This window comes from Heterobasidion irregulare, assembly GCF_000320585.1.
Source record: "Heterobasidion irregulare TC 32-1 unplaced genomic scaffold scaffold_10, whole genome shotgun sequence".
In the NCBI taxonomy this organism is placed as follows: Eukaryota; Fungi; Basidiomycota; class Agaricomycetes; order Russulales; family Bondarzewiaceae; genus Heterobasidion; species Heterobasidion irregulare.
In genome coordinates, this window is record NW_009258206.1 from 1,396,050 (window position 1) to 1,420,734 (window position 24,685).

A 24,685-nucleotide genomic window follows, 5' to 3' on the forward strand; every position below is an offset into this window, starting at 1 on the left:
GAATGAAGGCACGGCTTTGCGGCCTAATCGGTCTTGTAGTGCCTTTCAGGCACCTTGGTCCTATACTCTCTGTTTAATTGCCATCACCTATACTTCTCCATGGAGCCTCCGAACCGATACCGAACATCGTTGCAGCGCTCTGAACTCATACAGGAAACCTCCCTTTTATATATTTCCCCTTGGACAGACCGCGTTTGGCTATGTTGGTTCCTAGACATACCTCACTTTGTTTCAGCGTCAACCAGGTATAAATGCGATACCCTCGATACGAATGTGAGGCAGCTTTGATACCACCCTCAGATTCACCATGCTGCTTCATCGACGCTTTGTCTCTATTCATCTTCTGGCCGCTCTCAGTGGATTAGTGAGCGGTCAATCCAACCATGGGGCCAACTCAACCTGTCAAGCGATTGCAAAGGCAATATCGCCGCTGTCGGAGGTCTTTTACCCAGGTAAAGGTTGCAATCATCCATGTCTGCCATCCTGGATGTTGACCTTTTTCCTAGGAGCATCCCAATACAGCGCAGACATCAAGCATTGGGTTGAATCGAGTACTCAACAGGCAACTTGCTCTGTTGAGCCCGGAAGTGTTCAAGACGTTTCGACAATCGTACGTGTAACGTTTCTCCCTAGCACCTTCTACATTAACTGCTTGCCACCAGCTCAAAATTCTGGGTTCCACTCGAACACCATTTGCAGTATGTTCTTGAATTGCGCTTGTGGGTCAAATGAAGCTGACTTACATCAATCAGGTCAAGGGGGGTGGTCATTCCTTCAATCTAGGGTTTTCGTCTACAACTGGCGTCCAAATCGCCATGACTCGATTCTCAAACGTGACTTTGAACAAAAACGAACAAACTGCAGAGATAGGCCCAGGCATGATTTGGCACGATGTGTATGAGCAGTTGGCGCCATTCAATGTTACAGTTGTTGGTGGAAGGGTTCCAGCTGTTGGTGTCGCTGGGTTTACACTGGGAGGAGGTGGGGTTTCTCCTCACTATATCCACTGCTTTTGATCTCATGCACGCTCTAGGACTTTCCTACACGTCCAGTCAGCATGGGCTGGCAATAGATACTGTGCAAGCCTTCGAGCTAGTGCTGCCGAATGGGACTATTACTACGGTAACAGCCGATAACAAGGACCTTTTCTTCGGATTGAAGGTAAGCATTGGTTCTCAAATCGACTGTGGTGCAACTAACCTCTTTTACACGTAGGGTGGATTCAATAATTTTGTGAGCTACCAGGAAACCCCGGTTTTCCCTCATCATTGACCACTTTGGACCTCAGGGTATTGTGACCAAATTCACATTCAAAACATTTCCGCAAGGCGAGATCTGGGTGCGCCTGTTTTTCACGTACCCATTATCTGGCGCTTACACAGAGTGTTTTATAGGCAGCCAATGTTGTTGTTCCAGAACAAGGGCTGGGCGTTTTGAACACCGCCGTCGCCAATTTTGCGGCGAACAACACAGATCCGAAGGTAGCGCTGAACGTCGAGTATAGCTATGCATCAGGAGTAGTGGGTACTCCATGTCACTTGTTCTAGACCTTAGCATGACGAAGCCTCCCTCTAGCTGTCAGCGACTGCTGTAATTTTCTATGATGCGCCGACGCCACCTCCGGGCTTGTTTGACGCACTGCTCTCAATCCCTGGAAGCACTGTGAATGCATCTTCGACGGCCTTCTTTCCTTTTGTTTCTGGTATTCTTAACAATTTTGGCGGAAGTCGGTACGTCCATACTACACTGATATTAGCCTGCATGGTCTTGAAAAATGTCCAGCATATCCCTCGGCGATGCGCCAGTGGCAGCCTTCTCACCTGCAGTCCTAAATGCTATAGTGAACGAAACATCTGTGCGTTGTATACATATGCATATCATACTAGGATCTCACTACAATTCTTTCCAACAGTTCTGGGGACAAACTCTGACGCCTCACTCTGCATCCCTCATCATGCATGTCGTGGAGATCTTCCTTCCCACGTATTTCTCCCACGGCGCAGCATCTGCCTATCCTCCCAACCGGTCCGCCTTCAGCGAGCCTATCGATTTGTACTTTGCGTGGAATGATCCGCAGGCTGACGACATTATGCATGACGCGGTTGTACAAAGTCAAAAGCAGTTGAAGATCGCGGCTATTGCAGACGGTCAGAAAGTCGCAGATGCACCGCTTTATCCCAACTACGCACCTTTTGATACGCCTTTGGAGTTGCTGTACGGAAGCAACGTGAACAGGCTACGGGGGATCAAGAGGACTATCGATCCGTACAATGTCATGGGGCTAGCTGGGGGGTTCAAGTTCTGAAGTCTGTCTCACATTTCTGCGTCAATACATCAGCTTATATTTTCGCATTCAGCGCTGCTGTATAGACGACACTAGTCTCTGCTATTTACTACCATACATTTTAATCATGAAAGGCTCGCCAATAGGATGGCCTGACCATAATCATAGTGATATTTGTACTTGTCGAGGTCGGTATTCTGGATAGATTTCTATACAATCAAGATGAAGCATTGTGCCCAAAAAAACTATCATGGAAAAGAATAGCCATCGAAATGTTTTAAAACATAGGCTCGATGACTTAAACGAACATGCGGTGACCTGCTCAGCTTGTCTGTCACGTACTCCTCTCGTGCCTTCCAAAGTTTCACTACCATACCCAAAGGCAGGCGCGAAGCCTCATCCTCGTCCAGGACTTCAGGCCGCAATAAGAGCTTGGCGAGTCCTTCTAGAGCCCATTGGCGCACTTCGTGTTTCAGTGCTAATTCTATCTCCTGCATAGCGTCTAGATTAGGTTCGTGTTTCGTGATCTCCCTGATGGCACGCTCTCTGATGTTATCGAATTGGAAGACTGAAGCAATAGACAAGATGTGCATCCATTGCTGGAGAGTGATTTTGGAATACCCGTCATGATTACTAGTACCAATTTTTGATATGCCAGATGTCATCAGTTCGATGGTCGGAAATCACAGACGAGCGTTATACCTATCGTAGAATACATCGAGAAGAGCCTCGAACTCCTCCTGGGTCACTCCTTGTAGAGTGATTGGGTCGGCATCTGTTTCGCCTTGCACCATAGCATTGGGACCAGGAGGACATGTGAACATGTCGCGAAAGGCGACCGACTGTGATAGTAGATATCGGTGTACTTTGTATAGGCGACCAGAAACCTGATCCACAAGGCCCTCGTTGTTGATAGTATAGGCTGTAGCAGATTTAGGGCTTACTAGGAAGATTGAAAGTGCATCTTCCATGTAATACTTCTCATGACGCGTAGGAGGTATATCGTCTGATTCATGTTGAATATACAGTTGGACAGCGATCAAAGATCAGCTCACCTGCCATTTGAGCCATAACACCTTCGAGTCAGGCAATCAAGATGAGGGCCAACAATGACAATGCACTGTGGATGTAAGTTCGTCGAAGTGGAAGTAACGCCCTAACAGTTGGGGAAACGCTCAGATGCATGTCCCTTCTCACGGCACCTCGTGGACTCATATTTGGGTCATGATATGTAGTTACAGAAGCGAACTTGACTGTAGAATCGAGTCTATAAGTTCACGGTCAGATTTCCCAGTTGAGGTGGTGGATTTTTCGAATTGTTCTGTGGCACGCTAAGCCGAGGGTTTCGCACTCCGTCAAACTCCGACCTCTGACAGAGCAGCATTACGTGCCACCTCTCTCTTGGAATTGGCTTCGACGCTGAGAAACTTGTATTCCCCTGACTAAAATATGGTGCGTTATTCTGCTCGAAATACACCGGTTTCTACATATAGATTCTCATGCTTGTATATGATTCTCCAGGCGTCGCTTCATTTCTGCTCTGAATGCAATAACCTTCTCTACCCCAAAGCTGACCAGCAACGTCGCGCAATGGTATACGCGTGCCGGATATGCGCGTACTCTGAGATTGGAGACAACAGCTGTGTATACAGGAACGACCTTTTGACAGTGACAAAGTGAGCATTGTAAAAATCTGGTTCTTCGCATTTATGGACATGCTGCCATCAGAGAGCAAGTAGGTGTGACGACAGACCTTGGTGTTGATCCAACTCTTGTGCGTGTCCCTTCGTCCGCCGAAATTTTGCACACTCACTCTCCATATAGCCGCACTCGAACATTCCTTGTCCCAAATGTAACCACGAAGAGTGAGTCCCGTGGCTCCTGCGCAATGGAGTGCTGCTTATATATCGTGACAGCGCCGTCTTTTACCAGGACCAGTCGAAGCGGAAGGAAACTCGAATGATCCTCTTTTTCGTGTGTACGAAGTGCAACCATAGCTTCATGGATCCAAGTCTAGCACCGGATGGCAGCATCCCAGAGGGCATAGAGACGGAGTCTTAGCATCAGATTGTATTCATAATGTATAGGTGAGTTTTCATGTTACTATCTGAATTCTGCGATGTGACGATCGCTGATAGTTCTCAGTCTCCACTCCCGCGCCAGGGAATATGTATTCTAGGACCTTGTGGTCGCTTCATGTCTTGATCAAAATGGTAGACCCTTACGGAACGTCTGAACGCTTTCCCTCCATCATCTGTTCCCCACTTTCTTTGGTCCTGTAATCCACTTCGTCACGGCGAGTACCCAACTCTGAAATTGATTAGTACCATAGGCCTATCAACAACGCTGCTTGATATCCTAAACCCTTCTGCCTATTTCTAAACAAAGTGTCGTTAATGTGATGTGCCTCTTCAATCAACTATCGAACGCTGTACCTCGCTGTCGCTGGTGGGTGAATTGTTCTGTCATTTATGCTGCATGCCGTACTGAAAAAGGTTTCCGTCCTACGGCATTTGACGAGAGTGACAATGTTTCCGGACATAGGATCTAGTGACATTCACTTGCGCTCTATACCAGTTTACTTCTTTCAAACACGTAGTTGGGGTTACTTTCTGCGTTTCGGTGGATGAACCTCGCTCATCGAATGCATTATTGCGTGCGCCGTGCACAAGCCTTTCATTTGACACTTATTGACCGCAGAAAATTCGACAGGGGCTTGACCGACCTTACATCTACGCTTCTTGGGAGTGCATATCGGGTGATACACATACCTCCGAAAGGGGTTCGGCGCAAGCCAAGGAGTGGCTCGTGCGTGACCGTCCTGCTCACTGGCATCAATTAGTAGACTGAGTATTTTCGAGCATTCCATGGTCTGTTCTTTTGATCGTCACTGTGCCTGCTGATGATCTTTATAGGATCAAGTGACTAATTCGTGCAGAATCCATATCTCCCAGTTCTTTGACGGCGTACACGAGGCAGTGGGCGATCAATGGGAATTCGTTGCAACCTACTCCGCCCCAAGGCCAGAATCCCAACATGTCAGGCCTGACAGCTGCGATCCTGCGCCACGCTAAAATATGCTTGATCAGATGTCTACATTTTGATGAATACAATACTCTCGACGAATGCGACCTCGGACCATACCAATCTATAGTGATTGTATGAAGCTCGTTTGTTCAAGATTCATCGGCATCTCTTGGTGCACAGCTCTCGTCTCCGTGGCATGTTCTCCGTTGTCGGTGACCGCCCTTGATGATAGTGCACATGCCGGCGTTGATACTGTTTTGGACATCAACTTATCCATTTGTCTAACGTTACTGTAGTGAATTCGAATGCCTTTCGCTTTTTTGTCCATTGAAGGTGAGTCTCACATCGTCATTTGAATGCATTGGTTACACGTGTGTATCGAGTATCCTTCATGGTTTCAGAGATCAACTCAGAATTCAGAATTCCCAGCCATCAGATATCGCTTTTTACCCTGAACAGATATTTTCCATTGATCTCTTATGTCGACATCACTACGTTTTGGCCTGGTTTCAATTTCAAAGTGGATTCGTTTTTGCACTCTTCAGACTCACCACAATAGATCGACGATTTCTGGCTGCGGATACTCTGGAGGCATCAAGCATACATTATTTATTTAATCCACGAGTTCGTAATGTTCCAAGCTGCTCTGACCCGTCTCAATTGATTTCTGACTATATGTCGCATACTTCGGCAAGTGTACAAATATGTCGACTCGACTCATTTCCTACAGACCTCATGGATTCGATTCCAGTCATAGACCCACTGGTATACGCCTCTCGTTGGATGAACGAACACAGACATACTTCCCTTGACACAAAAGAACTTCGGAGGCGCTCTATATGTATCAATCGCAGCATGCTGCTCTCCTTTTCTCAGAGGCATGGTACGTAGAGTATCAAGCCAGAAGTGCCTGCGATCATAATCTAATATTACGTGAGCAATGAACACGTCTATCAGCAGACTCACCACCTTACTTATGTTTCCTAGATATAGCTATTCAGATAACTTTGAATATGCATGATTTCGACATCGTGAGCGGACGAGTTAAGCATTATGATTCAGATCTGCGATCTTAAACGCGCGGTGCGTCTGTTATCTGTGTTACTTTCATAACTCTTTCATACACCACGGTAAAACTTACATCCCCCGATTTGACAATTGATTGCCTTTTTAGAAGCTCTTGTCGTCGTCATGTCACCGGTTGTCACGCTGCGGACCGACGGTGGACCGACGGTGGACCGACAATTGAATTCTCCGTTCCCTGGTGCCTCTAGGTATCTGCATGACCTCCTACTGACCTCCTTCACCTGGGCCGGTGGCTCGAGCCCATGAGTCGAATCACGCGTTGGTGCCGGGACCCGACGTGGCAGCTGCTCTTAGGAGGGCGTCCCGCCCGGTCCATTGTGGATCCGGGCACTGGCCGGGCTTGTTCTGTTTTAGCTTCCTTGCTTCCGGTGCGCGTGCAACTATTTTTTAATTCATCCTTCAAGTAGTCTAATCCGTCTAGCCCAAGTTACTGAGGCACACTGTGGGCTGTCGTCGATACACCCCGAAATCCATATTGCCGAGAGTGAACAGGTTTTGAAACGTGTTCATTGCGAAGCCCAGGTGCTCAAGCGCTCAAGTTCAAGCTCGACACATTGGAACAGAAGCATTTACCTCCGCTTAACATTCAGGTCCTTCAAAGTTCTGTGCGAACTCAAAATCTCGGAAAAATAGCCAGACGGCGGTCACACTAACGATCGCCCGCATCGACCGCCGCCAGGATGTCGGCAGAGCCGTGGTGAAGTCCTAATAGACCATGCTGGTTTTTCCTTGGTGTTTTCGACCTACCCGTCCTGTTTATCCGTCGTCCCGCTGAGCAATAGAGGTCTCGGTGCTTAGTGCGATCGCCCACATGGTGCCTTTCACCTATTGGGAGAGGCTTGCTTGACCAGCGCGGAATATTTAACCACAGAGTTCCCGTTGCGGAACGATACAACTTTATCTCCCATGTCTGCTCTCACACTTGTCCTTCTTCTGTCTGCTACCACGGTCTCTTCTGTCTTTGGTGCTTCCTCCTGCGTTGGCACCATCTCATCCTTGGACGACGTCGCCGCTGCGGTTAAGTGCACCACCGTCAACATCAATTCCTTCATTGTCCCCGCGGGCAAGACTTTTGATCTTTCCCTCGCCGCTGGCACTACTGTCAATCTGAGTGAGTAATTTTGTGGGGCTATAAACTTGATCGACAGTAGACTAGACATTGTCTACCTATAGATGGCGACGTCAGCTTCGGTAACCAGACCTGGGCAGGTCCCCTCTTTCAAATCAGGTCAGTAGATCAGCTCCTTGCTCACATGACGTTTTCTTAATCGTGCCCCAGTGGAAGCTCCATCACATGTATGTGTCTTCGGTTTTTCTTCCAAGTTGGCGGAGAAGGTTAACCACAGCCAGTCAATGGCAATGGTCATACGTTCAACGGTAACGGACCATTCTATTGGGTAATCATGCATTCCCCGTTTGCTATTCTCAGATTCTCACGGGGAAATATCAGGATGGACAGGGCGGGAATGGAGGGGTCACGAAACCCCATCCAATGATGAAGTCAGTCTTGCATTTTAGGGTTTCCTACACGCCAGGCTGACACTCAGGCCATGAATACAGGATTAAGATCTCCGGCACATTTACCGTAAGAACCCCTGCGTGCTCTCGAGCTGTGTCTAGGAGCTGAACAGCCTCACAGAATATCAAAGTCTTGAACTCTCCAGCACATGTCTATAGTGTTTCCAACCCGGCTCCACTAGTCATGTCAAAACTGACCATCGATAACTGTAAGCATTGAATTTGAATCAATATGATGCCCTGCTTATTGTAATATATAGCTGCGGGAGATGCTGCAAACTCTAAAAGCGGCGGTAAAGCGGCTGGTCACAACACCGATGGCTTTGACGTCAGCACCACCGACCTGACAATTGAGGACAGGTGAGTATATCGTCATGAGCCTTGACTCTTCCTGCCAACAAGTTCCCTTCCAGTACCGTTTACAACCAAGACGATTGTATTGCTATCAACAAGGGTTCGAATATCGTGTTCCAGAGGAATACTTGTGTTGGTGGGCATGGTATCTCCATCGTGTGTCCTATCATCCATCATGATATGCTCCACTCACTGAAGGTACTTCTAGGGATCGATCTCGACGGGGGCTACTGTTTCTGGCGTGATCATCTCTGGTAACACCATCACGAACAAGTTCGTCATCATTTGACTCGAACGTAAGATTTGAAAATTAAACGGAGCGTATACAGCGACAACGGCCTTCGCATTAAAACCAAAGCATCCGCTACTGATGCGTCTGTCTCAAATGTAACTTACTCGGGTAACACAGCTACTGGCATCCGGAAGTATGGCGTTCTCATCGACCAGGTGACTGTCACATCTCCATGCCTTTACAATCTTTCTTACGATTTGAACCTCCCAGAGCTACCCCGACACGCTCGGCACTCCCGGGAAGAATGTGCATATTTCTGCAAGTCAACTTATCCAGCACATCTGAGATCTTCGCTGATAGATTGTCATGTTTCTACTAGGGCATCACATTCTCTGGTGCTGAGTCAGATGTTGCGGTTGTCTCTGGAGCGAAACGTGTAGCAGTCAACTGCGGGGATTGCACAGGCATGTAATACTCATTGATTACTGGCTTGGTTTTAAATTTCGAATTTCAGGCACTTGGGACTGGGGAAAGCTGAAAGTCAGCGGTGGCTCCGCTGGTTCGATCTCCGGCTTCAGTGGAATCGAGAATTTCAGTCTGTAGATAAGTCTTGGGGAGTTTCATCTATATAGAATGTCGATTTGCTATCTATATGCCTGCGCTATCCAAGCTTCAAGCTTCAGGTTTCAGGGAACAGAGGAGATCAACTTAGTTATCGACATATCGGTCAACGGGCAGATCAGCCCTTCGCTTATTCCTGACAGACACCTCAGGCCTCATGCACTCATGTCTCATCATTGAACCGAAACGAGTAACAAAGGGTCCGTTTTGCACGTCAAGCGGAACGTAATAGGCGTGGAAACCATATCCACCGAGGTTTTGAAGTGATGTGTGCAGCACCTTATACTGATTGGGTAATCCCGGCCCGTGTTTACAGTCAGATTCATAACGATAGGCCCAAGCTTCGGAAAAAGGACCCAGTCGGAGCGTCAAATTTGAGATCCAGACAGCGTACGACTGGGGAGAGGGGTGAGGACAACAAGAAATCGGCATCTACCGGACACGGCCAAAATATTTCAGCGCCGACACAATTTGCTAAGCATGTTCTCTTTTTGTCAAGGCCCATCATTATGAATCTGGCTGTAGACCTTTAGCCGATATGAGGTTTGGCTTCTGTCTTGATGACGATGAATTAGAAAATCATCAATATCTTGAACTCATTGTTTTTGTCTGTTCTTCAGTTCGGGTTTTAACAGATTCCTACGCTCGAACGCCTTCCATGCATCGTTGCAACCACGATGCCCTGCCCTCTCACGAGGCATTCCAAAATTGGTGCCATGGGCGACGTCCGCCTCTACTGGAGTACCCGAGAAGCTGCAGTCAGGTATCATAGGGTTTCAATCACTCGGCATAGGCACGCAAGCAAAGGATGTCATCTCACAGTCACTTGTACAGACATGGATCTTGTGGCTCTGGAATATACTGCGGTACGGCGCCCCGCTCGGACCGCTGCTAATCCAGTTGGACTACGCTTAATGAGTATCCCACCACATTTTGCACCTTGCCTCATGACCAAGTGCATGCATTCTTGCTCCGGCTAACCGCGCAGTGCTATTTATATGCTCTTGAGCTCTAAATAGCGCTGCGACTTGGAAGTCTGTCAGTGTTCGTTTTAGCTTTTTTCGGGACCAATGCACGGCTCTATTTCGGGCGAGCCATTTTTTCTTGACACAGAATGCTCAATTGCATCCTGCGCCAAGTACACCTGACAACGGATGAAAAGGTAGCGGTCAGTTTCTCCACGTTATGACGATGCATAAAAGGCCAGTGGGCTCTGATTTTTCCGCCAGACTGACCTCTTACGGCCTGGCAATCCTCTCGGATATGTTCAAAGCTGCGTTTGTGATTTTTGCCGCTGCCGTCCCCTGTATTCTTGGCACCAAGCAGGGGACGGCTTGTACTGGGACCATATCTTCTCTGGACGACGTTGATGACGCTGTTGAATGTACCACGGTCAACATTAATTCGTTCACTGTGCCTGCTGGGGAAACTTTCAATCTCGACCTCGCTGACGGGACGACTGTGAACATGGGTATGCTCTTCTTCCCTGTATCTACTTACACGCACCCAACCCCTCCCGCGTCTCTTAGAGGGGGATGTCAGTTTTGGCAACAAGACGTGGGCTGGTCCGCTGTTCCAAGTCAGGTAAGAATACTTTCGGCACTTATTGTTATCCATGACGATTCTATCTCACGATGATATTTTCATGTGACCTCAAGTGGAGACTCGGTTACATGTGAGCCACCGCATTTTTAGCTGCCATTGCGGTCACCTCAACCAATCAATGCGTGCAGTTAATGGGAATGGCCACACCTTCAATGGGAATGGACCGTTCTATTGGGTGTGTGTTTTTCGTTTCCAGACGTCTGATCTGTGGCCTAAACGTCATGGCTAGGATGGCCTTGGCGGCAATGGAGGCGTAACGAAACCAGCCCCCATGATGAAGTATGTCGTCTTGTAAAGCTGTGACTTAGCTCTTCTTTGACATCCTCAAGAATCAAGATCTCCGGTACTTTCACGGTATTGTTGACGCCCCTGGCTTTATATCTGACTCACTGATACCGAGCTGCATCAGAATGTGAAGGTACTCAATTCACCTGCCCGTGTCTATAGCGTGTCCAATCCTGGGCCGTTGGTTATGTCAAAACTAAATATCGACGATTGTGAGTACTCGGTTCCATTTTCTTCAGTATAACCCGATGCTTACCGTAATGAAGCGCTCGGTGACTTGCCGAATTCAGCTAGCAACAGACTCGCTGCTGGCCACAACACCGACGGTTTTGACGTCAGCACCACTGACCTGATCATAGAAAGCAGGTATGCGCCTTGCACATCTGCTTGATCTTGTCTCTCGCCCACAAGCATTCATGCTCTAGCACGATTCACAATCAGGATGACTGCCTTGCTATCAACAAGGGCTCAAACATCGTCTTCACTGGCAACACATGCATCGGTGGACATGGCATCTCTATCGTTAGTCGGTCGTATTCTTCGCAGCTTTGATCATTGAGCACATTTTTGCTCTTCAGGGATCGATCTCCAGCGACGCCGTCGTTTCTGGTATCGTCATATCCGGAAACACCGTCACCAACAAGTGAGTCAAGCTTCCGGGTTGGGCGTCCATCAGAGGTTAATGCACGTATTACAGCGACCAAGCTCTCCGCATCAAAACGAAGGCATCCGCAACAAGTGCCTCTGTCTCGAACGTCACGTACAGCGGGAACACAGGCACTGGCTTGCGCCAATTTGGAATCCTCATTGACCAGGTGAGCGCTGATTTACATTTCCCCGCCGTCCTCGGCCCTCATCTGCGATGATGTCAGAGCTACCCGGATACCCTTGGAACTCCTGGGACAGGTGTTAAGATCTCAGTGAGTATTGGTGGCTCAATAACTGAAAAAATAAATGCGTCATTCTCAACTGTCCTATATCAGGACATCAATTTCTCCGGTAGCACGACGTCCCTCACTGTAAATTCCGGCGCTGATCGGGTGGCTGTGAACTGTGGGGCTGGCGCATGTACCGGTAGGCGTCTTCACCGTTGCACGAAAGAAAAACAGTTCTAACGCGTGTTCTCAGGAACATGGGACTGGGCTTCGCTGAAAGTGAGCGGGGGCTCGGCCGGCCCAATCGTCAACTTCGACGGCATCACCAACTTCAGCCAGTGAGCGACCTCTCTCAGACGCACACACGAGAATCTGCGCGTACTGGTTATCCCTCGAGTGTGATCATGCGTTTGACGGAAAACTCATGTGGATTTGCCTTTTGCTGTTCGCGCACGAGTTTAAGCAATAAAATGTATCGTAGCTTGTCATTCATCGAAACTGGCGATGGTGTAATAAGAGATACAGCTGGTTATATGATGCTATGCGATGGTACTACAAATGCGGACGTTGGTCGAGTCGTGGTATGAAGGCGTACAGTAAAAGTAGAGAACGTCGAAGGCTATAGTAGCGTGCTCGTGCAAATCGTGTCAGAGCCTGAAAAAAAAAAAAGTTCCGCAGATAGATAGCAGCAGTAGAACGGGGAGTGAACAAAGAGAGGACACAGAATCAGGGTCAGGGATAAAAAATGAAAAAAGGATGGGAGAACGGAAAGACGGAAAGAATCACTCGCCAGCCCACTCGCCGCCGCTGGCCAGCTGCGCAAACACCCCCTTGTTCGCCATCAGCTCCTCGTACGTACCCTGTTCCGCGATGGCGCCCTCGTGCAGCACCAGTATCCGATCGCACATGCGCATGACCGGCAGCTTGTGCGTCACCATCAGCGTCGTGCGCCCGACCTTCGCGTCCATGATCGTCCGCATCACCGCCGCCTGGTTCGCGGAGTCCAGCGCCGACGTGCACTCGTCCAGGATCAGCACCTTCGCCGGGCGCACGAGAGCGCGCGCGATCTGCAGCCGCTGCGCCTGCCCGCCCGAGATGAGCGCCGCGTTCTCGCCGACCATCGTCTCGTACCCCTGCGGCAGCGCCGCGACGAACTCGTGCACATTCGCGGCCTCGGCGGCGCGCTCGACGTCCGCGATGGGTAAGCCCGCAGCGCCGTACGCGATGTTCTCCGCGACAGTGGCATCGAAGAGGTTCGGGTTCTGGCTGACGACGGCGACGTGGTCGCGCAGGTGTCTCACGTCCGTGGAGTCCAGGTCCCACGGGCCGATCGAGATCGAGCCGGCGTCCGGCTCATAGAGGCGCTGCAGCAGCGCCGCGACGGTGGACTTGCCAGAGCCGGATGCGCCGACGATGGCGACGCTCTCCCCGTCCGCGATGTCCATGCTGAAGTCGTTGAGAACGACGACATCGGGTCTTTCTGGGTACACGAACTTGACGTGGCTGAAGGAGATGGCGCCGGCGATGGGAGGACGCAGTATGCCCCGAGACTCTTCGGTGTCGGTGGAAAGCTGCAATAGACGGTTAAAGTCCTTGGACGCTTGCACAGACTTTGCAATTCTCTGGGCTGAAAAAAGAAGTTCGGTCAATATTCGGCCGCAACCTCAAAGCAGGAATTCACTCACTGAACGCCATCAACTGGGATCCGATGCTGACGGTGAAGACGACCAGGTTGAGGACCTGGACCATCTGCAGGTACGTATAGGTGCCTTTCGCGACGAGCACGGCGCCGACGTAAAAGAGGAGCGCCTCCGCGAGGTAAATGAGCGAGCTCGCAACTCCGTATGTACATCCCTCCACAAAGGCGCCCCGCACCCCCGTGGTGAGCGCATCGTCAACGGACCGGTCGAAGCGCTCCAAGAACACGCTTTCGAAGCCCATAGAGCGGATCCCGCGAATGTTGAGAATCGTCTGCACACACGATCGTCAGCTGATGCCTATCTCTAGGCGTTTAGATAACAGCACTCACATCGTAGTACCCCGTGGCGACCTCCTCCCTCGCACGCTTGTTCCTCAGCTCGCACTTGGCCACCAAGTTCGTCTGCACGGCCATCGCGACCGCGAACACGGGCGCAATCGCGAGGCCGACCAGCGTCAGCTGCCACCCCTGCACGAGCGCCCACACGAGGCCGACGCCGAGCATCGTGGCGACCACGATCGCCTGCGCGAGCACCGTCGCGATGAGCGAGCGCGCGTCGTCGCCGTCCTTGATCAGGACCTGCACCAGGCGCGCAGGCGCGTTCTCGGACCGGTCGAACCACCGCTTATCCTGCGCGAGCACGCGCGCGTAGCACGCCTTGCGGATCCGCGTCACCCAGGCCATTGCCGTCGTCTCCATCGTGAAGTACTTGAGGCCCATCGCAAGCCCGTCCACAGCCGCGACCGCAAGCACAATCCCACCGAACTTGTTGATCAGCGTCGCGTCGCCCGCGCCGATGGACACCTCGTAAAGGAGGCGCGAGAGCACGAAGGAGAAGACGGGCGTCATCGCGCCGCTGACGACGCAGAACAGCATGCCGAGCGCGACGACGGGCTTGTATGGGACGGTGGGGTAAACGTCGCGCATCAGGCGCGAAAAACTGATTTGGTTCTCCGCGTGAGCAGCGTGGTGGACACCAAACTCCTCCGGCTGGGAAACCTTGACCTCTTTGAGCGGGGCCATCTTGACGTCGTCCCATCGCGCACGGACCCTTTTCGAGGCGGCCTCGTCGCCACCGAGCCGCCGCTGCGAGGCCGCGTTGGCGCTGAGCTTGAGCGCGCGCTTCTCGTCGTCAAAAACAAAATCGTCGAATACAGTAGAGGAAGCAGAATACAAATTGTTGCTGAATACAGGGGAGGTCGGGGTGAACTGCAGACTGAGGCGCCGAGGAATCGACGTGCGCGCGGTAGCGGGTTGTTCAGGGAGATCGATAGCGATAGTCGAAGGCCGACGCGGAGCGTCAGCCGGCTGCTCGCGCGCGGTGCCAAAAGCCTCGGTGGAAATAAACCGACTAGCACGCTTGGTGTCTTCAACGTCGTCGGTCCGCGCCAGCGTCAGATCTGCGATGGCGTCGAAGACCCAGTTCCCGAGCGTGAGCGGGCGAAGCGAAGGCTGGACGAGCGTCTGGCGCTTGAACGCATCGGCGTCGCCCGCGGCCGTCTCCCCGCGCACCTTCTCCTGCTGCTCAAGAATATCCCCAACCTCCAGGCCTCGCGCACGCCTCGCGTCGTCGGACCACCAGTCATCCTCCGTCTCCGGGAGCCCGCCCGTAGCGCCCTGCGCTCCGGCCATTGCGCGGAACTCGCCGCCTTCGGTGGCCTCGAGGTCATGTCGGTAGCCCTGCTCGACGACGCGGCCGTCCTTGAGTACGTATACAAAATCGCCAGGAGTGATCTGAGAAAGGTCGTGGGTGATGACGATCGTGGTCTTGTTCGTGCGCCAGCGCTTGAGGGCCTCGAACACCAAGATCCGGGAGGTCGCGTCCAGCGCGGAAGTGGCCTCGTCTGTCAACGATCTACGGTGAGTGAGGAAGAACGGGGGAGGTGGGATCGTACGTACCGAGAATGAGAATTTTGGGGTCGCGCAGTTTAGCCCGTGCAATGGCCAGCCGTTGCTTCTGTCCACCGGACAGGTTCGCGCCGCCAGTGCCGAGAAGGGTATCATAGCCATTGGGAAGGTCCCTCACAAACTCGTGCATCAACGCGCCCGTGCACGCGTCGACAACCTCTTCGCGCGTCACGTCCTCTGGCCGCCTGCTGGACCCAGCGCCTGCCAGGCCCATCGCGACGTTGTCGTGCACGCTCATATCGAAGAGGATGCAGCCCTGCGAGATCGCGCCGACCTGGCGCCGCGTCCAGTCCACGTCGAGGTACTCGATGTCCTGGTTGTCGAGCGAGATCGTACCGTGCTGCACGTCGTACATGCGCAGCAGCAGCTGCGCGATGGTCGACTTGCCAGAGCCGGACCCGCCGACGATGAACGTCGTCTCGTGCGCGGGGAGGTAGAGCGAGACGTCGTCGAGGACAGGGACGGTGGGGCGTGAGGGGTATGCGAACGTGACGTTGTCCATGGCGAGCTCGCCGGAGCACTTGCGGGGCACGATCCTGCGGAACGAGGCGGGCTTGCGGTTCTTGCTCGCGGCGAGGGTGTACGACGCCATGCTCGGCCTGCGCGTCGACGCCGGAGATGCGGGAGGGTTCGGGGCGTCGACGAGGGCGAGGAGGGCGGCCATGGAGAACTTGCCCTTGGCGAGCGTGATGAAGTGCGGGATGCACATCTGAAGGTTCGTCGTCGCGATGAGGCACGCCCAGAAGACGGCCATGACGTCGCCCGCGGCGACCTTGTGCTCGCGCACGAGCTTCGAGCCAAACCAGAAGCCCTGCACGAACATCGCCATCATAACAAACTGGGCGAGGCCGGACGTGAAGCCCCACACCGCGTTGCACTTCTTCGCCACCGCGCGCATCTTGTCGAGCGCAACGGAGAGCGTCGAGTGCTCGTAGGTGGCGGCGTTGAAGGCCTTGACGGTAGCGATGGCCGCGACGGCGCGATCTACGAGCGTCGCGGCGGTGGCTGTCTGAGCGCGCTCGATGGTGAGCAGGGGCCCTGCAACGCCCTGGGAAACGCCTTGGATGATCATGAGGACGGGAACGGCGGAGAGGATGACGAGGGTGAGTGCCCATGAGCGATCGAAGCCGAGAATGAGGCAGGCCACCGTGGTGGTGAGATGTTGAAGGATCATGCCGCACGCGAGCGAAGACGCCATCCGGACCTCTTCCGTCTCCCTGAAATGTGGAGGCATCATCAGCACATGTGAACAAAGGAAAGGGTTCACACAAAGGGCGCACCTCGCGAACTTGGCCATGAGGCCTCCAGCACCGACGGGACCGTCGCCCTCGGTGGACTGCACAGAGTCTTCCGCGCCCATCTTCGTATCGAACCAGATCATGTCCTTGGAGGTGACAGACGAATACACCTTCTTGCGCAAGAGCATCGTGTTGCGCTCGCCGGTCCATATCCAGAGGCAGGAAGTGAGGCTGCTGAGCGACAGGGCGGCGGCGGCGAGACCGACGAGCTCGAGGGCGGAGAGGCCGACGTCGTGCAGGAGGGCTGATTTCGCATCTTGGGGCGGATTCGAAGTCAAGGGGAACTGTGCAAACGAGTTGAAGACTTGGCCGACGACGTAGGTCATGAACGGGGCGACGCCGCCGGCGATGACGGACGAGAGAACAGCGGGGAGAACAAGGAGGAGAACGTCGCGTCGTGAGAGAAGAGAAAATAAGAGCCGGATGGATGGGGTGGGAGGTATATATTCCTTTTCGTGTGTGTGTGCGTTGAGAGCGGCGGCAGACTCTGGGGTGTGCGCAAAGGAGGATGTCGTCGCGGGAGTCGCTGCCATCGCCGCGGCGCCAGTGTCGACCTCGAGGGCCGTTGTGCGACGCATTGAGGAGGTCGAAGAGGAGAAAGGCGAAGGAGAACTGCGAGCGGCGGTCGACTGCCATTGCCTTTTGTTGCGCCAATTGTCTTGACCCGTTCTTTGTCGCCCGCGTTCCTTTGTCTCGTCCGTTAGGTAATCACAATAAGACGCGACGGCTTCGTGCCTGCGCGCACCCACAGTACAGGCACGCGCTCAGGAGCGATAGGAACCGCTGTGGACATACTTATCGATGGGGCTGGCCGGAAGAGAGGATGCCGTCGTCGTTGTCGGTGTCGTCGTTGAGAGTGTCACTATCACCGTTGTCACACCACGCGCTCAGCGTCACGCTCACCCATAATTCCCACGGCTACAACGGCCGACAAGCACGCTCACAAACTTTGTAACCGTCAACGAATTACTTTCCCCCTCCTCGCCGGGCACGACGACCGCAAAATGCCAACATCAGCGGCAGCCCTCCACGCCTCCCTCGAAAAACACAACGCGACATTTGAGTCCCTCCTCCGCCTCATCCCCGCCAAATTCTACCTCGTCCAGGACGACGGCGACGACCAGGTGCGTGTGTATCCCGCCGCCCCGCCCCGCGCTGTCCCCCTCACCGCCCCGCGCCCCGCCGCGCATCGGCGCACAGAGCTCCAAGTACCACAAAAATAAGCGCAACAAGCAGGCGCCGAAGCAGGCCATCAAGGAGGCCTCGAAAAAGGCCCGCCGCGAAAAGGTGCGTCGTCTGTGCCATATCGCGCCGCGCCGCGCCGCTCAGATCCCCGTCCTCGCAGCTCGACCCCGCCAACAATAAGTCCATCCTCGACATACAAAACGAGCGCGCGTCAGCGTCCGCCCGCGCGAAGAAAGGCAAAGCAAAGCAGGCGCAGAAACACCCCGCTGACGATGCATCCGACGAGGAAGACGGCGCCGCGGACGTCACCCTCGACCTCGACCTCGACGGACATGACGACGTGAATGAGGATGACGAGTTCGACGAAGACGAGGCGGCGGAGATCGTCCCGATGCCTGAGTCGCAGAGTATCGACGCCCTTCGCGCAAAACTGCACGCGCGCATGTCCACTCTTCGGAATCGCGGCCGCAGGCCCCCCGGAGAGTACCCGCAGGACGTCGGAAGCCGCGACGAGCTGCTTGAGGAGCGCCGGCAGCAGCGCGCGGCGATGCGGGAGCGGCGGCGGAAGGAGACGCGGGAGAAAATCCGGAGAGAGGAGGAGCAGCGGGGGAAGAAGGGCAAGGATAAGGACAAGGGCCGGGACAAGGCGCAGACGACCAAGGTGCGTGCTCGTACCCCACCTCTCCACGTACTGTCCCATCCTGATCTCAATCTCGCCCGCAGACACAGCTCCTCGTTCCCGACCGCCCGCCCTCCTCGCGCCCCGCGCACGACCCCAAATCCCCCTTCACCAACATCGCCTTCTCCACGCTCGCGACGCCCGCCGACGCGCCCTCCTCCAGCAAAAAGGCGCATCAGCGCCTCACGACGTCCGCGAACCCGACACAGGCGCTTGCGCAGCTCGCGGCGCGCAAGGAGCGGCTCGCGGCGCTACCCGCGGACAAGCGCCGCCAGATCGAGGAGCGCGAGCGCTGGCAGAAGGCCGAGGCACGCATGGAGGGCGTCAAGGTGCGCGACGACGAGGCGCGCCTCAAGAAGGCCGTCAAGAAGGACGAGAAGGAGAAGGGCAAGAGCAAGAAGTCCTGGTGCGTCGCGCGCCGCGCATTCCCGTGTCCGTACCGCTCACGCGTGCGCCTCTCCCGCCCCCCTTCCTGTTTTGCTCGTGCAGGGACGAGCGCAAGGAGCAGATCGGCGCCGCGATGGCGGCCAGGCAGAAAAAACGCACCGACAACATCGCGCAGCGCAACGAGCGGCGAAGCGACAAGCGCAAGGGCACCAAGCCCAAGGCCTCCTCCAAGGCGCGCCCCGGCTTCGAGGGCAAGGCGTTCGGCAAGGGCAAGGGGAAGAAGAAGGGCAAGTAGCCCGCCGTCTCCATACCGTACCGTCGGCTGCGTCAATGAGATCTGCTCTCATTCTCCTGTTGTGTCGTGTCGTGTCGTGTGCGTTGGACGTTGGGCATGCGCCTACCTGGTGCGCAGGGTATCCAGCAGTGTATTAAGCGCCTCGATCCGTCCTATATACGCCTCTACATGTTAACGGCTTCCCCCTTCCTACCCGCGCGCACACGCGCCCGTCGAGAGCGAAGACCAACAGCGCCCTCTTCCACCAACGAAGCAAAGAACGAAAAAAATAAAAGCAGACTAAGAAAAGAAGCGAAAAAGCGAAAAAGCGAAACATAAAGAAAGAAAGAAAGATAGAAAGAAAGAAAGAAATAGACGTCTCGCGCGCCAACCCCGCATCGCAGCTCCCAACCGGACCGACTCTCGCGGCCCTCCTACTCATTGCGCACGACGCCAACCGTGACCGTGCTCCCGCCCGCGCCCCCGCCGGGCCCGAGTGCGTGCACGCACTTCTCCCACGCCCAGCGCGTGAGCCGCAGCACGTCCGCGTCGCCGAGGTCGCGCGGCACGCGCAGCTCGAGCGTCGCGACGAGCGCGAGCGCGGTGCCGCGCGCGGGGTCGTGCTCGGGCGGCGTGAGCTGCCAGACGTGCGGCGGGGGGAGGTGCACAACTTGCGGGTGGCGCTCGATCTGGGGGGCGCGGCGGCGCGGGAGGGGGCGGGAATCGCAAGGCATTAGGAGTGCGGCGTGAGGTATTCGGTGTGCGGTGTGCGGTGCGCGGTGTGAAGTGTGTGTGTGGTGTTGGTGTCAGCCCGGACGACGCGAGGAGAGGAATAGGAGCACGCTGACCTCGCGCATGGCGCGCAGGAAAGACTCCATGCGCGCGCCTGGGAGCCCGCGCGGGGGCGAGGTCTGAAGGAGGACGGTGCCGATGGCGACGCACGCGGGGTACGCGAGGGCGGCCATCGCGCCGGCCCCTGCGGTCGCGAGGGCGAGGTCCCACGCACGGTGCTGCGCGCTGTTACGAGGCGAGGAACACCGTCGCGCGTTAGCCGGATTCGTTCGAATGGTAGAGGATGTAGAATAAAACGGCGGGGTGCAAGGGAAGGAGAGGGAGAGGGGAAAGAGGAGGGGCTCACGAAAGGATGAGGTTAGGGACGAGGAACACGCCGGCGGCGAGGCCGATGGGCGCGAGCGAGAAGGGGTTCGTGAGCACGCGCTCGAGGGGCGACGGCGGGTCGAGGCTGAGCGACGCGTAGTGCGGGCGGGACGGGTTCAACAGCGAGCGCAGCAGCGGGAGCTGCTTGCCGGTCACTGCAACGGAAATCACGTCAAGGACCTCGCGGCGGGAAAGGCGGGGGAGGAGGGGGGCGCACCGTTCATGAGCTTCGCGTGGTTCTGGAAGAAGACGCCGCTGGCGAAGAGCGTGACGAAGGACGCGAGGATGGGGAGCAGCGGGAACGCGATCCTAGATACGACAAAAGCGCGGACAGGCGGTCAGCTCGCGCGCGTGTGCGGACTCGTGCGCAGGCTCACCCATACGCGTCGGAGGACTCGTCGCCGGGGTGGTGGTGGTGCCCGTCGCCGGCGGAGAGCAGCAGATGCTCGAGCGCCTCCTTGAACACGTACACGGCGGAGAACATGAGGAAGACGACCTGCGCGAAGAGCGCGACGGTCTCCACGCGCGCATTGCTGTTCCAAAACCGCACCCGTAAGCATCACCGCACCCAAAAACGCACAAAAACGCAAAATCCACAAAAACTCAAAAGAGAAAAAGAGGCGTGGCGAGAAAGAGGGAGGGGAGGAAAGGGGGCAGGGAGGAGGGAGGGGGGACGGTGCACACGCACCCATACGGCCGCCGGAGGGGCGCCTGCGCGGCGGGCTGGCGGAGGCGCGCGGGGAGCCACGCGGCGGCGGCGATCCCGAACGCGTCGAACACGACCCAGTATCCGAGCGCGGTGCACGAGAGCGCGCCGGCCTGCTGTCCGGCGACCCACAGCCACGCGCCGAGCGCGAACTGTGCGCCCGCGGCGAGCGCGGCGGAGGGCGGGGGCTGGGGCTCGGCGCCGTGCGCGTGTCCGGGCGCGAGGTCTTCGTGTCCGGGCGCGTGGTCGTGGTCATGGTCGTGCGCGTGGTCGTGATCGTGGTCGGCGAGGGAGTGCGAGTGAGAGTGCGCGTGCGCGTGTGAGTGGGAGTGGGAGTGGGAGCGGGTCGAGGTGGGGGCCGGGTCGAGCGCGAAGGAGGACGTGTCGGGACCCGCAGAATGCGGGGAGAATGACGCGTCCGGGTTCCACGGCGACACGGGCACTGGCGTCGGCTGTGTCTGGAGCTCGAGCGCGAGCTCGGCGCCGGGCTCGAGGAAGGAGAAGAAGTTGTGGGAGAGCGAGTGCTTGTGGTGGTGGCCGCGCTTGGAGGGGCGCGGGCCTGCGAGGGGCGGGGTGCGCGGGGACGCGGCGAGGGCGTCGGGGGGCGGGCGGGAGCCGAAGGTGAAGCCGTCGCCGAGCTTTTTGTGGCGCGCGACGGTGGGCGAGGCGGGAGGGATGAGAGAGACGGGCGCGGTGGCGTCGTGGTCTTGGGCGCCGTTCTCGAGCTCCTGGGCGCCGTCTTCGGCGATGGAGGCGTGGGGGAGGGAGCCGGGGCGCGGGAAGAAGACGGAGAGGTTGCGGGAGTGGAGGCGGGCGTGGCGGCGGGGGTGGGTGGAAGCCTGGGGCTGGGGGGAGAGCGGGGGGTCGGAGGCGGAGGCGGGGAAGGGCGGGGCGGGGCCATGGGCGGGGGAGACTGGAGACTGCGGGGGGAAGGAGGCGGAGAGCGGGGACGGGAGCGGGGGAGAGAAGGGCGTGCCCGAGGTGGAGCGGGTGCGGGCGTGCGTGTGCGTGTGCAGGTGCGACGGCATCGAGAAGGACTGGCGGAAGGGCGACGCCGGCGCGTGCGCGTGCATGTGCGTGTGTGTCGCCCGGGGAAGGCTGAAGCTCGTCTGGAGCGGCCCCGCCGAGGGCGGGTGCGCGGGGTGCGGCGGCGACGACGAGAGGGACAAGTCCGCCGGCGGGGCGGGGGGCGTTGAGTTCACGCGGGAGCGCGACGGGGGGATCGCCAGCGCCGGGGTCGCTGCGGAGGCCAAGGCATGTGCCGCATCGCCGTTCGATGCCCGGGGGTGATCCCCGTTGGTGACGACGACAGCGACGGCGTCGTCTTCCTCCTTGCTGGATTTGCGGCGGTGCATCATTGGGGAGGGGGGGGAGGGGGAGGGGTGCGTCGTTCCGGGTGCGCGTCTTGGGAGATTATCCGCGTTGCAAGGACAGCCAGTGCTCGCGAGACCCGGGGGCTATGGCAGTGCCGGTGGTCGCAGTCGGTTAGGGCACCGCACAAACGGGGCCAACGTCGAGACTGTGCGTCGCAAACTGCCAGCTGGGCGCGACGTACGGCGAGCAGGAGGAGGGACGGACTGCGAGGTTCACGACGGAGATGGAGTTGCGGTGGTGGCGTCGCCGCGTCAATCAAATAGGCGCCCGTCCTTCCTCTCATCCACCCGTCTTCAACACATCATGGCCGCCACCTCCTTCAAGGTCCCAACAAAGGCCATCTTGACCCCCGACCAGCTCGTCGCGTTCCAGCAGTCGGCCACCCACAGCGACATCGTCGCCCACATCCAGGTCCTCAATGACGCAGTGGCGGGCGTCAAGCTCGGCGACCAATGCACGGAATCCGCGGTAGGCACACAGCGCCGCCTGTTTCCCTCTGAGTCCGTTATGCGCGTACTCACCGTCCATTCCATCAGGGCATACAACCCATCCTCCGCGTCCTCGATCGCGTCGAGGACATCGCTCGCCAGGTCCCGCCTGTCAGCAACTCTGCCTCCAGGTTCGGCAACCCCGCCTTCAAGACCTTCTACGACCGAGTGCAAGACGTGCGTGTACCCGCATCCTGTCTTCCGCGTCCTCTCACGCACGCGTCCCGCAGATCGCCCCTTCTCTCCACGAGTCCCTGCCCGGCCTTCCCACGCAGGCCATTCCCGAGCTGTCCGTCTACTTCCAGGAAGCCTGGGGCAACCGCACCCGCATCGACTACGGCAGCGGCATGGAGCTCAACTTCCTCTGTTGGCTGTGAGCCGCACTCGCATCCACCCTGTCCGCTTTGCGCACCTGTTGACAGCGCCCGCGCGCCAGGATCTGTCTCGAGCGCCTTGGCGTGGTGAAGGAGAGCGACCACGTTGCGCTCGTCGTGAGGGTCTTCTGGCGGTTAGTGCGGTCAGACTCTCGCCGGCGGTAGACAAACGTCCGCGTTTGCAGATACGTGCAGGTCATGCGGACGCTGCAGTCCACGTACTGGCTCGAGCCCGCGGGCTCGCACGGCGTCTGGGGCCTCGACGACTACCATTTCCTGCCGTTTCTGTTCGGCTCAGCGCAGCTTCGCGGTGCGTGCGCCCCTCTTGTTATCGTCGGTGTTCCGGGCGCTGATTGACGGCGCGGGCGCATTGCAGGGCACAAGTATCTGAGGCCGAAATCTATTCACGACCCCGAGGTCGTGGACGAGTACGCGAAGGACTACATGTATCTCGCGTGCATCCAGTTCATAAATTCGGTCAGCCCCCCACCCCCGTCTGCGTCGCGCGCACACGACCGAGACCGACTGTCTATTGAATATTCGCACTTCATTCGCAGGTGAAGACCGCGTCGCTACGCTGGCACTCGCCCATGCTCGACGATATCTCCGCCGTGCGCGCCCTTTTCCCCGCTCGCTACGTCCCGCGCGCACCGCGTTCGCTGACCCGCGCGCGTTTCTGCAGGTCAAGACGTGGGACAAGGTCAACGCGGGCATGGTCAAGATGTATCTCGCGGAAGTGCTCGGCAAGCTCCCGGTGATGCAGCACTTCCTCTTCGGCTCCCTCCTCGCGTACGATGGCCCCATCATAGCGGTGAGTGCGGACGCGGACGCGGACGACGCGCACCGCGGCCACGCGCACGCGCACCCACACGGAGATTTGGGCGGGGCGAGGCAGCGGGAGGTCGGGTGGGGGGATTGTTGCGGGATCCCGGTGCCGTCTGTGTTTGCGGCGGCGGCGGCGGAGGCGGGGAGGTTGGCGGGGCCTGGGATTCGACCTGTTCCGTTTGATTGAGTGTGTGTTTACATCGCGTATAACAACCATCTGTACGAGTCGAGTGGCGTCATCAGCGGCGGGCATGTGGGGCAGGATGCGTGGGAAGAAAATGCCATAAGAGGGCAGCCGGCGTTTGCAAGCCTCGCGTGGCAACGCTCCCTGCCCAGCTTTCGCACCGTCCACCTTCTCTCTTCACCGTCCTCGACGACGACAACAACACCACCCCCGACGACCCCCCAGCCAGCCCGTCGCAGCTCGCTGTCTACGCTCTCTC

At 56.5% G+C, this 24,685-nt stretch overlaps 9 protein-coding genes across 9 annotated transcripts; 6 read left to right on the forward strand and 3 right to left on the reverse strand.

Moving 5' to 3' along the window:
• Positions 1-307: 307 nt before the first annotated feature.
• On the forward strand, positions 308-2,522 carry HETIRDRAFT_480129 (uncharacterized protein; the record flags this gene model as incomplete). Its single annotated transcript, XM_009552678.1, has 12 exons — positions 308-452; positions 507-610; positions 663-698; positions 753-981; positions 1,034-1,161; positions 1,216-1,233; positions 1,289-1,339; positions 1,395-1,520; positions 1,576-1,730; positions 1,783-1,855; positions 1,913-2,306; positions 2,358-2,522. The coding sequence occupies 11 exons, from the start codon at positions 308-310 to the stop codon at positions 2,303-2,305; spliced, it is 1,458 nt and encodes a 485-aa protein (XP_009550973.1). The 3' UTR covers position 2,306; positions 2,358-2,522.
• HETIRDRAFT_480130 (uncharacterized protein) lies at positions 2,336-3,294 on the reverse strand. Its single transcript, XM_009552679.1, has 3 exons — positions 3,229-3,294; positions 2,987-3,171; positions 2,336-2,917 (listed from the first exon to the last, which is right to left on the reverse strand). Exons 1-3 carry the CDS (start codon positions 3,253-3,255, stop codon positions 2,533-2,535), a joined length of 597 nt encoding a protein of 198 aa, XP_009550974.1. The 5' UTR covers positions 3,256-3,294; the 3' UTR covers positions 2,336-2,532.
• A 499-nt stretch (positions 3,295-3,793) lies between these two features.
• On the forward strand, positions 3,794-4,345 carry HETIRDRAFT_52235 (uncharacterized protein; the record flags this gene model as incomplete). The annotated part of the gene is made up of 4 exons (XM_009552194.1): positions 3,794-3,960; positions 4,013-4,058; positions 4,109-4,149; positions 4,201-4,345. The coding sequence occupies 4 exons, from the start codon at positions 3,794-3,796 to the stop codon at positions 4,343-4,345; spliced, it is 399 nt and encodes a 132-aa protein (XP_009550489.1).
• Positions 4,346-7,303: 2,958 nt separating this feature from the next.
• gh28.1 (glycoside hydrolase family 28 protein) lies at positions 7,304-9,221 on the forward strand (the record flags this gene model as incomplete). The annotated part of the gene is made up of 14 exons (XM_009552680.1): positions 7,304-7,508; positions 7,571-7,625; positions 7,677-7,693; positions 7,748-7,794; positions 7,848-7,897; positions 7,958-7,982; positions 8,037-8,124; positions 8,176-8,275; positions 8,329-8,425; positions 8,478-8,542; positions 8,599-8,716; positions 8,772-8,819; positions 8,881-8,965; positions 9,016-9,221. 14 exons carry the CDS (start codon positions 7,304-7,306, stop codon positions 9,102-9,104), a joined length of 1,089 nt encoding a protein of 362 aa, XP_009550975.1. The 3' UTR covers positions 9,105-9,221.
• Positions 9,222-10,385: 1,164 nt separating this feature from the next.
• Positions 10,386-12,229, forward strand: HETIRDRAFT_118397 (glycoside hydrolase family 28 protein; the record flags this gene model as incomplete). The annotated part of the gene is made up of 14 exons (XM_009552681.1): positions 10,386-10,593; positions 10,652-10,706; positions 10,781-10,797; positions 10,856-10,902; positions 10,957-11,006; positions 11,057-11,081; positions 11,137-11,224; positions 11,279-11,378; positions 11,438-11,534; positions 11,591-11,655; positions 11,710-11,827; positions 11,885-11,932; positions 11,996-12,086; positions 12,141-12,229. 14 exons carry the CDS (start codon positions 10,386-10,388, stop codon positions 12,227-12,229), a joined length of 1,098 nt encoding a protein of 365 aa, XP_009550976.1.
• Positions 12,230-12,347: 118 nt separating this feature from the next.
• On the reverse strand, positions 12,348-17,539 carry HETIRDRAFT_181163 (ABC transporter). The gene is made up of 5 exons (XM_009552682.1): positions 16,775-17,539; positions 15,486-16,711; positions 13,917-15,430; positions 13,573-13,858; positions 12,348-13,514 (listed from the first exon to the last, which is right to left on the reverse strand). Exons 1-5 carry the CDS (start codon positions 17,368-17,370, stop codon positions 12,670-12,672), a joined length of 4,467 nt encoding a protein of 1,488 aa, XP_009550977.1. The 5' UTR covers positions 17,371-17,539; the 3' UTR covers positions 12,348-12,669.
• Positions 17,540-17,796: 257 nt separating this feature from the next.
• On the forward strand, positions 17,797-19,338 carry HETIRDRAFT_327684 (uncharacterized protein; the record flags this gene model as incomplete). The annotated part of the gene is made up of 5 exons (XM_009552683.1): positions 17,797-17,922; positions 17,993-18,079; positions 18,138-18,638; positions 18,701-19,062; positions 19,146-19,338. The coding sequence occupies 5 exons, from the start codon at positions 17,797-17,799 to the stop codon at positions 19,336-19,338; spliced, it is 1,269 nt and encodes a 422-aa protein (XP_009550978.1).
• Positions 19,339-19,751: 413 nt separating this feature from the next.
• HETIRDRAFT_454758 (uncharacterized protein) lies at positions 19,752-22,539 on the reverse strand (the record flags this gene model as incomplete). The annotated part of the gene is made up of 6 exons (XM_009552684.1): positions 19,752-20,006; positions 20,166-20,334; positions 20,456-20,630; positions 20,693-20,784; positions 20,853-21,008; positions 21,164-22,539. 6 exons carry the CDS (start codon positions 22,537-22,539, stop codon positions 19,752-19,754), a joined length of 2,223 nt encoding a protein of 740 aa, XP_009550979.1.
• A 319-nt stretch (positions 22,540-22,858) lies between these two features.
• On the forward strand, positions 22,859-24,480 carry HETIRDRAFT_480138 (uncharacterized protein; the record flags this gene model as incomplete). Its single annotated transcript, XM_009552685.1, has 8 exons — positions 22,859-23,023; positions 23,092-23,220; positions 23,274-23,416; positions 23,480-23,551; positions 23,603-23,727; positions 23,794-23,894; positions 23,975-24,028; positions 24,100-24,480. 8 exons carry the CDS (start codon positions 22,859-22,861, stop codon positions 24,427-24,429), a joined length of 1,119 nt encoding a protein of 372 aa, XP_009550980.1. The 3' UTR covers positions 24,430-24,480.
• Positions 24,481-24,685: the final 205 nt, after the last annotated feature.